The sequence below is a fragment of the Protomyctophum parallelum genome (assembly GCF_964188405.1).
Source record: "Protomyctophum parallelum genome assembly, chromosome: 3".
NCBI classification, from domain to species: Eukaryota; Metazoa; Chordata; class Actinopteri; order Myctophiformes; family Myctophidae; genus Protomyctophum; species Protomyctophum parallelum.
The window spans coordinates 34,042,954-34,059,827 of NC_139698.1; the positions used below are offsets into that span (position 1 = coordinate 34,042,954).

The 16,874-nt window shown below is 43.2% G+C and overlaps 2 protein-coding genes across 2 annotated transcripts in view; one reads left to right on the top strand and one right to left on the bottom strand.

Annotated features, from left to right (window-relative positions):
* lratd2b (LRAT domain containing 2b) overlaps positions 1–16,874 on the top strand; it is a 284,775-nt gene that overhangs the window by 222,738 nt on the left and 45,163 nt on the right. The window lies entirely within an intron of this gene.
* On the bottom strand, positions 34–8,941 carry mtcl3 (MTCL family member 3; the record flags this gene model as incomplete). Its single annotated transcript, XM_083760599.1, has 10 exons — positions 34–144; positions 309–438; positions 948–1,494; positions 2,044–2,113; positions 2,619–2,769; positions 5,048–5,367; positions 5,501–5,572; positions 6,623–6,781; positions 7,711–7,935; positions 8,198–8,941. 10 exons carry the CDS (start codon positions 8,939–8,941, stop codon positions 34–36), a joined length of 2,529 nt encoding a protein of 842 aa, XP_083616725.1.

Consider the following 16,874-nt stretch of genomic DNA (forward strand, 5'->3'; position numbering starts at 1 on the left):
AAACAAAAGTGTATGTTATATTGCATATGTACTTTACAGGACAAAGAATAGGGTGAAAAGAAAAACCAACTTAAAAATGGTAGCATAAGAGAGTGAAGAAAACAGAACTAGAATAAGAATCAATAAAATAATAGGCTGAAACATCTTCATGAAGCAATTAAAAAAGCAAATGAAAAATGAAACATGAAGATTGATTTGAAACAGTGAGAGAGAAAAAACAAAGACTGTTAATCAGTACAGAAATTGTACCTTATATGTATATCCCTTCCATTTATTTATTTATCCATCCACTTCCACCACCAACTTACAGACAATGGTTCTTCCGCATTCTTATCCTCCTGCTTGGGAACGTCAAGTCGATCAATAAAGCCCTGAAGCTCCTTCCTGAAGGCCTTCAATTGGGCATTGATGCGGTAGAGAATCTCATGCTCCCTGATCCTGCAAAACATTGGTCAAATACATTCTAATTTCAATTACTGTTTTTGTGTATAAGCCTATAGAGATCCCTATACTGTCATCAGTATATGCCAATATATGGACATATTATTGGTGGTTCTGTACAACCAGATCTCCATATTGTGGGTAAGTGGGTAAATGACCACAGGCACAATGGGTTTGCATAACCATGAGGCATTCTCAACAGACCTCGTTCCCAACGGGCATCGGCCTAATAATAATACAAGACAACAATGAATCAAGTAAAACATCAAGGTGAAAAGCAAACAAAACCAAGGCTCTATATTAGGTCTCCTCCTGTATTCGCATTTCGCAATAAACTAAATATCTTTACAGAAAATCACAGAATTGTAAGCTTGTAGATCTGATATTTTTGCTGAATGTTTGCCCCAAAGTACGCTAGGGTTCAGCATCGCTAAACATCCAAGAAGGTCAAGGTCAACCAGCTTGGTTTGGATATTATAACATGAAACTGTCCCACTTCTTCATACCTGCCCCCTTCCTCGTCATCATCCAGCCTAGCAAACAGCTCTCCATTTGTCACATAGACACGGGCCTCTGCAATGATGGTGCTTGTGTCAGCGATGAGCCTATCGATGGTCCGGCCCAGCCTCTCCGCCTCGATACGGATGTCAATCATCTGCTGCCGGTCCTTCAGGCTTCGGGATAAAAAACGGCTGTCCATGGGAGAATACAGGGATCGTGTCGGGGTGAGGCAGCGGATGTTCCTCACCTCATCAGGGTCACTCTCTCCTCCGACGGGCCCCTCGCGTTTGCGGTGGGGAGGGAGGAGCCGAGGGGAGGAGGCGGAGGCAGAGGGTGTGTCGTCATCTCGTCCTCCGTCACTTTCGGCATCGCTGTCCCGCGGGCTGCTGCGGATGCCCAGGTGTGAGGCCAGGTCGTAGCGCTGCATGTTGGACAGCAGGACTCGGTTCTCATACTGAAGCTGCATGACTTTGCCACTCAGCTCGTTGATCTGCAGACGTGCTGCCTTCAGCTCTTCCTGGAGGCCATCCACCTTGGCAGGATCTGCCCCGCCTGGGTTTCAATTAAGAATGGAGAACACTGCTAATAGTCTGTGTTGCAACATAACATATTCATCTTAAATAATTAAAGATCTAAGGCAGCCTTTTCTTAATTATTTAATACAGCATTAATAATAATGTATAACCCAGAGATTGAAGAGACTGAAGGGCCATTCATACTGTACCTAGAACGGTAACTATCATTTTAACAAAAAGTGAAGTGGATGCTGGAGTCTACACCACAACAATAATAGCGATGAACAATATCATTGACCTAATTTTCAGACTGATAGAACAAGAGAAACATGTGTAGGCTAATGACAGCCAAAATCCATCAAAATCCATCAACATTTTCTGGGCTGCATTAAACACATCAATCAATGTTTTCGTTCGTTATGGATGCTCACATCATTATTGTTAATTTGTTATATGATATGTAGCCTTATATTCATAGATATCATTATTGGTGTGGACACCCCTTTACACTGTGCTTGTTGTATGGCCTTTAGTAAAAACATCACTGAAAATTAATCTTAAATAAAAAGTCATGAAATAAACAAACCTCCTCCATGCCTCGAACCAGCTTCATGGGACCCAGCCTTGTATTTCATCTTATTAAGCTCACCGGTCACCTAAATATCCAAATGAGAAGTTCATAACCAGTTGTAAAAGAGTCCATACTATTAAAAGATTATATACATGGACCAAACGAGGCTATAGCTTGAATATACATAGCATCACTGTCTGCATCTGATGGTGTGTTTAGACATGCACTGAGAAACACACCTGCTCCATTCAATGCTTACTACTTGTGGCTGTACAATTTATAATTATGTCACAGACACTTATATGGACAGAAAGGACTACTGAAAACAATACCTAAAAACAGAATTTTAAACTAGAAAACAAAAATCCAGAAGTAGTGAAATATGTTCCAGGGCACAGGTTCACATAGTTCTTGTAGTGGAATAAAGCCATTTGCCACTGGCTACTGCACTACTACCATCAGTAGGGAATGTTGAATGGGAGTCATACCGATTGAGGTGCCACATCCTTCTGGTGGTGATCCTCACTGGCAGATGAACCAGTAGGGTACAACAGCAGTGGCAACTCAGAAATGTGTTCATTAGACAGTACCTTTTTATTTTCATCTTCCACATCTGCCAAATTTCTCCGGAGAAGCTCTGCCTCGTCCTCAACCAGCTGAAGCTGCTGTCTCAGCTCTGACAGTGCCTCACCCTGCTCCCTGGACTGGAACCCTCCACCTGAACCTCCTGCTGCTGCCAGACTAGGACAGCACAACAAAGAGGAATTGCAAGAACATTTTGTTGACAGTGATTCTCAAGTTACTGTATAAGGAACCCCAGTTTGATATACTTTAGGCCACAGAACCCAATTTGATATATATATACTGTATATATATATATATATATATATATATATATATATATATATATATATTGTATCTCAGGGTCCACAATCCACACGAGTTATTAATGGACTCACCACTCAAGACTAAATAACATACGGTATAGGCTCATTTTCCTACTTATATTGATCCCAAATTACTAGTGACTTTTGAGGGGCTCTAGCTAGTATCTGGCTTTCAGACATGACGTCATGTGGCAGCCAAGTCCATTGACTTTTTATGTGTCTTATTCTTGCACCCCCCCCCCCCTTCCAAAGTACATAGTGAAGATAAAAGTGAGGGATTTGATTGGTTGAGCACGGTATGATGATGTATGATGATAAGACACACATCTTTTCGGGGACTTGTCAGAATCTACTAGTTGTATGAAATGGTTCTGCCAAACTTTCTACTGTATGTCTATGACTTCAGCAGTTGGATTCTCAGTGGAGTGCTAAACCCCAAATCCGGTGAGCACATTCCAAAAAAGTGAAAACTGGAAAAAAAGGTAGCACATCTCAAATTTCTGAATGCTTGCAGGACGTGCTGAAACATGTAGTTTAAAGTGAAACATGAGTAATTTGTCCTCCTTGACTTGGAAATTTGATATGTGCTATACCCCTTTAAGTGGTTAATGAAAACTGGATGGTGGTTATTGTCTCCACCAGGCCGAAGGCCTAGGGGGAGAGTATGTTTTGCACTCCGTCCGTCCGTCCGTGTGTCCGTCCGTCCGTCCGTCCGTCCGTCCGTTACCAGCTAATCTCGGCCACCGTTAACCCGGTCGATGCCACATTTTGCACACACACTCCCTGGATGCCAACGATGAACTTCTGCCCCAAACTTTCCAGAACGGCCTGTTATAGCGCCACCAGGAGGCCGCTTTGTGCAAAACAAGTTTTTGCACAGTACACCTACAGATTTTGTCCAAACATCACGCAAATTGGTACACAGTCTCTCTACAGCCATTCAACGAAACCGGTCTTTCAGATTTCTCACACTCCATCCTGATTGGTTAAGATTGGCTTCCAAAGTTCACAGGAGTGCTCAGTTTCAAACAAAATACTGCAAATCATGAACACATCGCGTGATTTCCGTGAAATTGTGCACCCACATTCCCACTAGGCTGAGGACAAAATGCCACATGAACAATTTCAACTCAGCCTCAAGGTGGCGCTATAACTGGCCAAAAAGTGTTTTTACCTCTAACTGCACGATCTGTGGATAACTTTGTATGCCAACTCCCTTAGAGGCCAAGGAAAAACCTTTGTCTGGAATTTTTCACATCTGCTCTTTATAGCGCCACCAGGAGGCCGACATATGTAAAACACATTTTCTATTATTACTCCTTCAGATTTTATCCAAATTTCACGCAAATCGCTACACATGATCTCCATAGTCATGTGATCAAGACAGGTTTGTTTGATTTCTCATATTCCATCCTGATTGGCCACGATTGGCTCCTACAGTTTTCAGGAGTAGCAAATGGCCACAACTCCTCAACGCAGCGTCCGATTGCAATGAAACTGTTCATGCATATTCCCACTAGGCTGAGGAAGAATCCTGGTGGAGACCTGTGCCGATTGGCACTTTATCTAGTTGTGTACTGTTGCAAGAGGCAATTTATATATCTTCTGGTAAGAATGGGGTGTACTGTACTCTGTTCTCCTGCTGTCCTGCTGGAATATTATTCCGAACAATTTGAAAAAGTTAGCACAAGTCAAGTCAGACTGGCATTCTGACACACCATCTCTCCGACTACGTGGCTTCTGCGTGCAGTTAAGCTTAGCATTATTGACAGGGTTAGTATTGAGCATGTCGGAATGGCAGTGCGTCGGAATAGCGGGCTTTGGAATGCGGTGTGTAAGCAATGAAACCCTGTGCCAATTTTGTAGTTTACTCTCCTATACCCCTTTAAGACTCTAGAAGGGTACAAACAAGGCAGGGTAAGCAACACAGCTGCAGTTAATACAATTAATAATGGGGTGTTAAATGAAGGTGTGCCACTGCCCACAGCCATGGGTGTGCCCCTGGCCTGTACGCTTGACAGCCGATCTACAGGCTTTGTGACTTCTATTTCTTTGGTAAGATTAAGATTATGAGACCCGGGTTTAAAGTGGTTAAGGAGTACACACAAATGAACCACTTTCATGGTACCTACCTGTCCTCCCTCATATCGTCCAGCTCAGCCTTAAGTCCCCTGTTCTCCACCTCCAGCTCCACTATCTTCCTCCCCAGGATGTTAGCCTCCTCCTCCACCAGACGTAGGCGGAGTTTCAGCTCAGACTCACGGGTGGTGGGGGGTCCGCCGGCTTCTCCCTTGGGCAATGGGCTGTCCACGTCTCCATAGAAGGAGCGGTACTTATGCAGTTCCTGCTCCAAGCGGTCTTTCTCCTTGTCAATTTTGGCCATCTTCTTCCTCATCAAGATGGCCTCTTCCTTGATGAAGGCCAACTGGCATTTGAGGTCCTCATTTTCCTCCTTTAAGAAAGTGATTTGTTGTGCCCTTTACTTTCCTTTGGATACAATGTCTATAATATTATTACAATAGATTTACAATAGATAGACAATTAGATTTTCATTGTGGTTTCTGTGTATCTAATTGTTGACTTACCTCTGTAGGAGTCTGTGGAGCCCTCCTCTCTGCTTTATGAACATCCTTGCCCCCTCTTCTCTTCAGTGACAGCTACAGAGAAACAGTGGTTACATCATAAGCCTACTATGGTCTACGGGAAGTATGGTTTAGTGATATCATCCAGATTTATGTGACACAGAGGAATCGGTAATGGAAAGAACTGGATGCTTTAAAGCCACCGTCAGGGTTTTTTGTAGTGAGATATAGTGGTGGCTGTATTACTAATGTGTTTGACTTTGTGGTGTTGGCGTACAGAGTATAGAAGATCAACAAGCTCACAATACGACATGGTGCGACACAATGTGAGCTTTTAGAGCTGTTGTTTTCGGTGTGCAACACCGGTGTGCAATGAAATATAAATCAGGCTTTTCAAATAAAACATTCCTTTTTCATTGAATAGTGCACTCTTTTTGACAGTCTTTTGTAAGTGCAGTACCATTGACCACAGGAGAGATGTACTGCCTAATCTTGAACCAGTTCACTGTAAATTAATTGGTAATTTGAAAAACAGGGAACTGTATAACATTGCCATTGACAATTGAATTTCAACCGTGAAATGGACTGGTCATATTCAACACATTGCTGGTCAGGCCTGGAATCGAACCTTGGGCAACTGAGTAGCTATGCACGCACGTACGTGCATGTGCACGTACGCGCACGCACACACACACACACACACACACACACACACACACACACACACACACACACACACACACACACACACACACACATTGGGCATCTTACTTACTTCCTTCACAGGACGTGTTACCAATGATACTAATGAAGGCTCTGTTCCATTTAGTGAATTCAGTGGTTCTCAAACATTTGTCATTTTAAGGACCCCCATAAGTCTGGGTGTAGGCCTACAAATGGATCCAAATCCAGTTCCATTTTTACACTCTCAGAGTTACACACAGGGGCCATTTGCAACCCCCTCAATGAAAAAAACATTAAAACAAAATGATGAGCCAGGTTTTGTCACGCACGCACGCACGCACGCACGCACGCACGCACGCATGCATGCACGTACGCACAAACACACACACACACACACACACACACACACACACACACACACACACACACACTCTGCTTCACCTCTTTAGCTTTCTCCAGCTCGTTGTGCAGTGCCTGCTTGGTAACCTCCACCTGTATCAGCTGCTGCCTCAGCCTCTCGTTCTCCTCCTCTGTCTTCGTCCTCTTCTCCTCCACGCTCTCCAGCTCATGATGCAGACGCACTGACACGTCCTTCGCCACCTGGCACAGGGAGCAGGACAGAGACGGATCACATTACCATGCTGTCGTCTGTAAATCTACAGTAATACTTGAGGCCTGAGGCTCATTCTATACAACTGCCTTCTAAATCAGCAATTAAAAATGTCAAACTTTTCCAAGACTTCAACACTTTTTCAAAAATGTTCAAAAATAGGCATAGCAGATGTACAAGCTCCCAGCACGGCATGAAGTGACGCACTGTGCGATTGTATACCTGCTATTCTTTATATATAGACAATGCTATCTAAAATTCAAGGACCCCCATAACTCTAAGAGTTCTAGGGCAGTGCAGTGGTTCTTAAACTTTTTTAAAATTTCATAGCTATATGAGAGTGCACAAATAGAGATTGAACAGACCACTTCATCACTTTTCAACCTACCTTCATATAATTGGTCCTCACTCATGTTCATGATAAAATGGCACAATTTTTTCTACTCAGTCTGTCTCTAATAGGAGGGCTGTGTGGGCAGTTCAGAAACCCATCCAGTGACATCATCGATGGGGAATCCAAGCCAATAGAAACTGCAGCCTTTCTATTCCTGAACAGTTGCAATGCTGAGGCTGATGGAAGCCATATAGTTCTCACGATAATAGAAATCTAAATAATCTTTAAAGAAAATCTGTCTAACGATGATGTCACTGGTGGACGGGTTTCTGAACTGCCTTCCTATGAGACACAGACCGAGTAGAAAAACATTGTGGTAGCCTATTTTATCATGAACATTAGTGAGGACCAATTATATGAAGATAAGTTGAAAAGTGGTGAAGTGGTCCTTTAATCACATCTCAGTGGACACAACAACATTCAATGTGTATGAATAGAATAGAATAGAATAGAATAGAATAGAATAGAATAGAAGAGGGAATTATATTATTATTATTATTATTACTGTACTATTTTTGAACGCACCTTCAGGTCTTGTTCCAGGCTCCTGAGCAACTCTCCGTCAAACTCTCCAGTCTCTGCAAAGCGGAGTCTCTTCCTCTCAGCCTTCCTCAGTCTGTACTGCAGGATCCGACAGTTCTTGTTGGCTCTCTCCAACTCGCGACGCATGTCCTGAAGCTGGCACGCGTCCTCCTCGTAAAACGTGTCCCTCATCTCATCCATCTCAGCTCGCATCTCCTCGATTTCAGTCTAAAGCCGATTGGATCATAAATAATTGGTCTAAATTCTAAATTATTGTAACGCAGAATACGTGACATGTTGGCAAATTGGTTAGACACAATAACACGCAAATTTATTTACGGTAATAATAAATAATAACATATTCATTTAGACTAAATGCTTTACTATTCGGCCTAGGCATCTGTAAAACAGCAGCATCATGCTAATCTGCAGCCACAGGTGCTACCATGGCACGCAGAAGGTTCGGATAAACCATTCATGTTAATGTTACCTTTAGGTCCTCGTTTTCATCTTCTAATTTATCAATCTCATCCTGCACCTTGTGGTCTGGCAGCAGGGGAGCTGCCGGCTCGGGGACCACAGGCTCGGGAGAAAGCTCCGGCTCAGACGCCGGTGGGGACACAGATTTTGTCTGCATTTTGCTCCCTTTCTTTCCCAAGCTCTTGTTCAGGTGAAATTGGATCAGTTCAGACTGCAAGCATCCTTCCTTCCAAAACCCAGGGCCGCAGCCCACGGTGCTTTTGGAGCTTTTCTTGTTGCTTGCTGTTCCCGTGGCGGCCTCAGCAGCTCCTTTCGGGTGTTTGCTCTTCAGTTTGGGGGATTTGGAGGAGCAAGGCTGGTCGGAGACGACGCGATCCCCCCTCGAGGACGCCGATGATGAGACGTCCTCAGACGGATGAGTGGCAGCCGCCGCCGCCGCCGCCGCCGCCGCCGCCCTGATCAGCGTCGGGCTTTCAGCACCACTCTGCTGGACAGCAGCCGCGCCTTTCCCAGCCCCAGCCTGCCTCTCTCTTCCCGTAGCGGTGGATACGGGAGAATGACCTCGGCTGCTTCTTCCTGTTGCTGCTCCTTGTTTTGACGAGCTGGGCTTTGACGGCCCGCTGCTCTTTTGTGGAGCTTTAGATCCGCCGTCTTTGCTGCCGGCCGGTGACGAAGCCCGTTGTTGCTGCTTTCGGCTACTATTGTCTGGCTGTCGCGACGCGTCGGCAGCGCCGCTAGCGGATGGGTTCATCATGGTGTCATAGACGATGGCTCATCTCTTCCACCACATCCATTCCCTAACCTGTATCCTGTACAGCTGAAATAAATATATATGGTTGAAAGAAGTATGTTGTTTTGATTCAAACCAAGCAAATGACAGTAGCCTAAACAATTAGACTAAACTTAATTGGTTTAGACCAACAGGCGCACGAATCATTCGGATAAAGGATTTTATCGTATAGACTGTGGACAGCAGACTACGTGACCATTTTGCACGTCGTAATTATGTGTGTCTCTATCTCTATCTATGTTTGACGTGAAGGATCGCATCAGCAGGAACTGAGATAATTATCTCATTTGCATGTTGTGCGCTGTTGAAGGGCACAGCTGGCGAGAACGCAAAGGAAGGGCAGTGTCATTGACTGTAAATCTGATCCAATCGACAGCATGGTTCAATTGTAAACGAGCCTAATTGTGAGTGACCAAACCGAACTAATATTATCTGATTTGTCTCGACTAACCAGGGTCCAGAAAAAAGTGCACTAATTTTGGGAAAATCCTTTCAGACCCTTTTCCTCATATCCGACACGTATAGAATGAGATTTGTTTTCCATGTGTGAAACAGGAATAAAAAGCAACTGAATCGAAGATACCGGTAGGCTATATTCTTCAGGCTAGAAGGGAATATGAAACTTATAGGCCTATAGTCTTTTTCTTTCTCTGTTTTATTTAAACAAAACTGTTTCCATATAACCTGCATTATAGCCATAAGTGTCGATGAAATTATTTACATGTTTAATTTAGCCTGACAGAAAAAGCTCAATAGAGGTTGATCTGTTAACAGACCATAAGAGCAGCAGTACAGGCCCAATATAAAGCTGAATGGTGGATGGACCACTTATCAAGCATTTGTCCTTTATCAAGAGTAGCCTCAATTGTCAGATTCGCCAAAGAGGGCCATGTGGTTAAAAAGGACGGGTTAACAAACAAAAACATTGATATTATGATGAATAAAACATTGTACCTTTGTGAAGCTGTACTGTCGGATCCAGAGGGCAGAGATGATGAAGGGAAGCAGAAGGATGCTGATGCTGCTCTGAGCGCATCCCGACCACCAACCATCCTGCTTCAATATTCATGCCATTACGTCATCGCGGGAGGGACGGAGGACGCGTGCAAAAGACTGTAGCCTAGCCTGATTTATACTTCGTTGTACGCCGGTGTTGCATGCCATAAACTAGCTTATCTACGTGGCTATTTTCGGCAAGCAACCACGAGTGGTTCTCAAAGTGGAGTCCGGGGACACTCAGGGGTCCTTGGAGGGGGTCCCCGGGGGTCCTCAGCGAAATGTGTTAGCATCAAAATATATGTGTAACCGCTTGAAAATAACAAGCTCAATTGGATCAGCTATTTTTTATATCTAAAAAACAATAGGCCTATCTAGGAAAAAAGTGATACATTTGGAATATTTTTGATAACAACAAATAACAACAAAAATCTTGTATGAAAATATTCTCAGATGGGGATCTGTGGCCAAAACCTTGGGGGCCTCTTCTTTTTGGCAAGCGACACAGGTCTTCTCGGCTATAAGAAAGAGTAAGTAAAGTCTCTCACTCAGAATAGTCACGTTTCCTCTTGTTCCTCTTTATACAGTATATATTGTTATATTGTGGATGCAGTTGCATGCACAGTTTGCACACAAACACGCACATTGCTGTAAACCTTTAAATTATTAACCTTTTAATTCACAATCCAGTCAAGCTCATATGGAATACATATACTGCATATAGGCCAGTTCCCTCATAAGTATTGTGTATGGGTCAGACTCAGAATTACCATTTACAGCTATGCAGAGCATGAACCCATATACTCACAAACAACTTTGTTGACACCTAACGCACAATCCCCGTCACTCTGTCACGTCACCTAACTCAAATCCCTGTCACTCACCCGAGGCAAGCCCCCAGGTCATCGTGAAATCACGTGACATCAGCCCCATATATGGTGCCCAGGTCATTGTGATGTATTGCTCGAAGTTCAACCCATGCCAAAGCGACCACACTCGCCCAGCAGTCTGACGTCACCCAGGCGGATGAGTCCACACGCCGATCTGCCCCAGCAGTACGACCTCCACATTATCACGGAGGAGACTGCCGACGAGTGGCGCCGTCGTCTGGCCAGGAATGCCAGAGGCGCTGCTGTCAGAGACTATAGCTGCTGGGCAGAATCTGCAACCTCGAGAGCGGAGCCGTCATTCCATATGTTGATCCTTCCCCATCCATCCATCCTCTTCGATGTCTCCCTTTTGACACATTTCACATTTTAGCAAATTGAGAGAAACCTAGACAGAAAAAGTTTTAGCCTACACTGAAAAACGTACATGTCGTTTGTATGAGAATGCGTCTCAAGTAAACTATCTCAGAGATGAAACCAATTGAGATTATTTGACCTGTCCTAAAAGGGTCAGTTTTGTGGCGTTAGTTTAGAAAGAAATTAAACTTGTCATTTCATCCAGTTGTGGGCCTCTTTCGTAATAGCACATGGCTCTCTCTCTCTCTCTCTCTCTCTCTCTCTCTCTCTCTCTCCCCCCCCCCCCCCCCCTCTCTCTCTCTCTCTCTCTCTCTCTCTCTCTCTCTCTCTCCTCCCCCCCCCCCTCTCTCTCTCTCTCTCTCTCTCTCTCTCTCTCTCTCACTTAAAGCTATGATACTTGTTGCAAAACCCCTGTAAGGAAATATCTTCGTTGGGGAAACAGTTTTGAATTATCACTGTTGAATCAGAAATTCCATTGTAATCAGCACTGTCAAGATCACAATTTGGAAAAAAACATATTGTCGAAGATCAGCAGTTTGGTTTGGAGTAGAATGCCAAATTTGTGCTCCTACAAAGCCTACAAAGCATTGTGATCTTGTAGATTGGCTCTTTTCAGCGAGCAAAATCCCCAAAGGACAAAACTATATTTCACCTCAGCTGAAAGTTCTGATTGATTACTCAACTCGCCTGTCATTTTGAACTTTTAGTTATTGCCGCTTCTTAAATGACCATCCCTATAATGTGAAACCATTACACTCACAACGAAGTTTGTGGAAGAGGAGAGACTCAAAGCTGCACATGATTTCACTTTGTTCCGAATTTGTGGCGTTGAGTATACTGTAGCTTTTGTTAAGGATTTAGTATAGCAATAGTTTTTAGTCTCTAGTCTTAACTCTTCCCTGTGCCTCAGTCATACTGTAAATTCTACAGTTGGTAGGCTACATGAGATCATCTGGGTCCAGTCAGGGATGAGACTGTTCTGCTTTGTAATCACAATTTAATTACCAGACAAGATGTTGTGGGGGCAGTCTGCTGGCTCTGCACAGGAGTTGACGTCCAATTTCTCCAAGGATGACAGATGTTTAGGGTCATGCACTTTCCACCCCACCCCCACCCCTACCCCTACCCCTACCACACACACACACACACACACACACACACACACACACACACACACACACACACACACACACACACGCACACGCACACGCACACACACACACACACACACACACACACACACACACACCATTCCCCATTGTGCTTCAAATCATGTGACCATTCACAGATTTAGTGGGAGCCTCTTATTGTCTCCACCAGGCCGAAGGCATGGGGGGAGAGTATGTTTTGCACTCCGTCCGTCCGTGTGTGTGTCCGTCCGTCCGTCCGTGTGTCCGTGAGCAGCTAATCTCGGCCACCGTTAACCCGGTCGATGCCAAATTTTGCACACACACTCCCTGGATGCCAACGATGAACCTCTGCCCCAAACTTTCCAGAACGGCCTGTTATAGCGCCACCAGGAGGCCGCTTTGTGCAAAACAAGTTTTTGCACAGTACACCTACAGATTTTGTCCAAATATCACGCAAATTGGTACACAGTCTCTCTAGAGCCATTCAACGAAACCGGTCTTTCAGATTTCTCACACTCCATCCTGATTGGTTAAGATTGGCTTCCAAAGTTCACAGGAGTGCTCAATTTCAAACAAAATGCTGCAAATCATGAACACATCGCGTGATTTCCGTGAAATTGTGCACCCACATTCCCACTAGGCCGAGGACGAAATGCCACATGAACAATTTCAACTCAGCCTCAAGGTGGCGCTATAACTGGCCGAAAAGTGTTTTTACCTCTAACTGCACGGATCTGTGGATAACTTTGTATGCCAACTCCCTAGAGGCCAAGGGAAAACCTTTGTCTGGAATTTTTCACATCTGCTCTTTATAGCGCCACCAGGAGGCCGACATATGTAAAACACATTTTCTATTATTACTCCTTCAGATTTTATCCAAATTTCACGCAAATCGGTACACATGATCTCCATAGTCATGTGATCAAGACAGGTTTGTTTGATTTCTCATATTCCATCCTGATTGGCCACGATTGGCTCCTACAGTTTTCAGGAGTAGCCCGCTTTGTACAAATTGCCACAACTCCTCAACGCAGCGTCCAATTGCGATGAAACTGTGCACGCATATTCCCACTAGGCTGAGGAAGAATCCTGGTGGAGACCTGTGCCCAGAAGGGCACTTTTTCTAGTTTACAGTATGTATTACTCTTTATACATTACTGTACATACTGTACATTTTTTCTGTATTTATTCTTTCATTTACTGCATTACTGTACTGCATTTTTGGCTAGACGCCACTCTTCATTTCATTGTCAAAGTATTTGTATACTATGTGCAGTGACAATAAATTGAATCGAATCTAATCTAATGTTAAAAAATACTTCTGGGGTTGTCTCACCCTATAAGTAAATCACTAACTTAATTATCTTCTCAGGAAGTAATCTTTCACCAGGGGATGAATATATAGTTCAGTTCAGTTCAGTTTTATTTTCGGAATGGTGGACATACAGTTCATACATAAAGCACATTATTTATTTATTTTTGAGTGTCTGTTGCTTATGTCCTGTCCGATATCTGAAAAAGGGCTAGGGAGAAGCCATAGGCTTGTCGGGCCCTACCCCTGGAGTCCATAATTTGCATATTTAAGTGCACGTGTTGTAGGCTGATGGTCTCTTCAGGTTACACCTTGGTCACACATGGCCCTGTAGTTCTCCCTCAGGACTGTTAACCATGTTAAAGCCCACAACCAACTAACCCACTTGTCCCTGCAGCCTCCCTTAAATAGGTGGGGATCCTACCACAGGACACAGAACAATTAGCAACCTTTCTTCTCAATAAATTCTTATAAATAAATACTGCCATAATAACCCCTTGGATGTTTAGATTACCCCATACAAGTAATCTAAACATTCATAAAGATGCATTACAATTAACAAGTATAACTTGGGTTGGAAACTCAATGACAATTAAACTCAAAGCATAGGAAACCCCCTCCCCTGCATAGCACTTGGCCTCTTCCTAAATCAAGAGAAATGCCACCAGCAGTGCAGGAGAGACAATTAGCAAACAATCAGTGAATCAGTGTGTGTGTGTGTGTGTGTGTGTGATTGATTGATTGAAATATTTATTAACAGTTTGTAGAATTTACAGTACATTTTAAGCACAAACTCAATACAAAGACTGTCAACTGTGAGTGGACGACCCAATTAAGCATTACACTTGTTTACAACAGGGTCCACATTGTTCAATTCATCAAAACATTTAAAGACATACAGACATTTAGAGACATACAAATAGACATTTCTATGTAGCTAAAGTACAGAACAGGAATTCATCATATGGGAAGCAAAAAAGGGAAAAGATACAATATACAGTAAGGGAAAATGGGGTGTGTGTGTGTGTGTGTGTGTGTGTGTGTGTGTGTGTGTGTGTGTGTGTGTGTGTGTGTGTGTGTGTGTGTGTGTGTGTGTGTGTGTGTGTGTGTGTGTGTGTGTGTGTGTGTGTGTGTGTGTGTGTGTGTGTGTGTGTGTGGTGTCCCGGTATCCTACATTGTTTATTACTTAGTGCTCTCTTTTGTAGTCTAATCAGTGTATTTATGGTAGATGGTGTCTCCGTGCTCTCTTTTGTAGTCTAATCAGTGTATTTATGGTAGATGGTGTCTCCCCATACCTCAGAGCAGTAGTTCAGGTATGGTAGGATCATTGTGCAGTACAGCATGTGCAATGAACTGGGGTTGAGTAGATGTTTTGCCTTATTTATGACCGAGATGCTCTTTGCCATGTTGTTCCTCACATATTCTAGATATGGGGTTTCCAGCAGAGCCTATGGTCTAAAATCACTCTCAAGAATTATAACTTCACACATTAACTCTAAATCAATTTATTTAGCTTTATTTGGCAGGTAACAGAATCAAGCCAAGCAGTAATAGAAAATAGAACACAGCCGGCTTTGTGCAGGCTACATGTAACCACTAAACAGTAGCTGCTGGACTGCTGTGAAGCTCCAGTCAGCAAGAGAGAAGACAAGAGAGACTGAGGAGATGGAGGCCCTGATGAGCTCACTGCTAAAAATAAAATCCCTATACAAGCTGACATGCAAGGCTGCCCCCTCATCCATCCATCCATCCATCCATCCATCCATCCATCCACCCACCCACCCACCCACCCACCTACCTACCTACCTACCTACCTACCTACCTACCTACCTACCTACCTACCTATCTACCTATCTATCTATCTATCTATCTATCTATCTATCTATCTATCTATCTATCTATCTATCTATCTATCTATCTATCTATCTATCTATCTATCTATCTATCTATCTATCTATCTATCTATCTATCTATCTATCTATCAAACAACTTCCCATCAAGTCATCACAATGACAGCATGTAAAGGCATCAAGCTTGCAATTTACAAAGAATTTATAAAGACTTATCAAATTGAATTTTGTTTTACCCGGGTCAGGAATCACAGAATAGGAATGAGAAGCATGATTTCTATTGGACTAAATTACATGGAGCTGATAACAGTGTAAGACAACATTGAATTACCCTAAGCAAATCTACTGTATTATGTCCAATTTTGGTTTTCCATTCTCTTTGTCTTCTTTTTCTAAGTCTCTGTGGTAAAACCAGCTACCTTTTCCTATTTCTTGAGTATAGTTGGATTATTGAGGTTGAGCCGATATGTGGGACACTGACCACATTCAATTCAGATATTTGTACGGCTACAGCCTGTGAATCAGCTGATCCATGGAAAAGGAGGGGTTAGAGGTGGGTGTAGGGCAGAATAAAACCTCCCCATTTCTCAATGTGAAGACAGCAGCTGTGTACAGTTACCATGGAAACCTTTGTCTAAATGTGTCAGGCAGTGGCATAGGAGGAGGGGAGGATTAAGTATTAATCTATTCCATTTAGAAATAGGTTGAAAGAAAATGGCCTTTGATACATTAGTTACTTACTTTTAGGTAAATAAAATACAAACAGCAATGGCATTAATTCTATATTTGCCGACAAGCGACAACTTTGCCAAATATTTATAAACATTATGGTTAAAATAGACAGATTCAACAAAAGACAAAAAAAGATTTAAATTGATCGATTAGCCTATATTGTGAACCTTTTCGCACACTTTGAGCTAAATATCACAACAGATTTTAATTGCTCCAAATAGCCTAGATGCCAAATAGGGAAAAGGCTGCATATACAGTATATGATGCTCAGTGCATATGTATAGCAGGATAGCCCTGCCTGTATCTCAGGTCTAATATTTCCACTGGCCCGGGGGAATTCTGAGCAGAGGATCTCCCCAAACTGAGACTTCAATTAGATCAAAGGCACACTTTGTCTGGCAATTAGCATGCAAGGTTGTCCAATGTCCATAGGGTGTGTAGTACTGTCTAACTGCATGCATTAAGGCTAGGTACTGTTATTGTTGTGGTCAAGTTTAGGCATGGGTTTGTCTACTATGGTTAAGTTTAGGGTAAGGATCTGGGGAAGACCTTCATTAGTAGAGTAGACCAGCAGTCTGAATACTTGATGTGACAGTAGCTCACTCTAGTGTTTCTTCAGAGAATAGCATCACA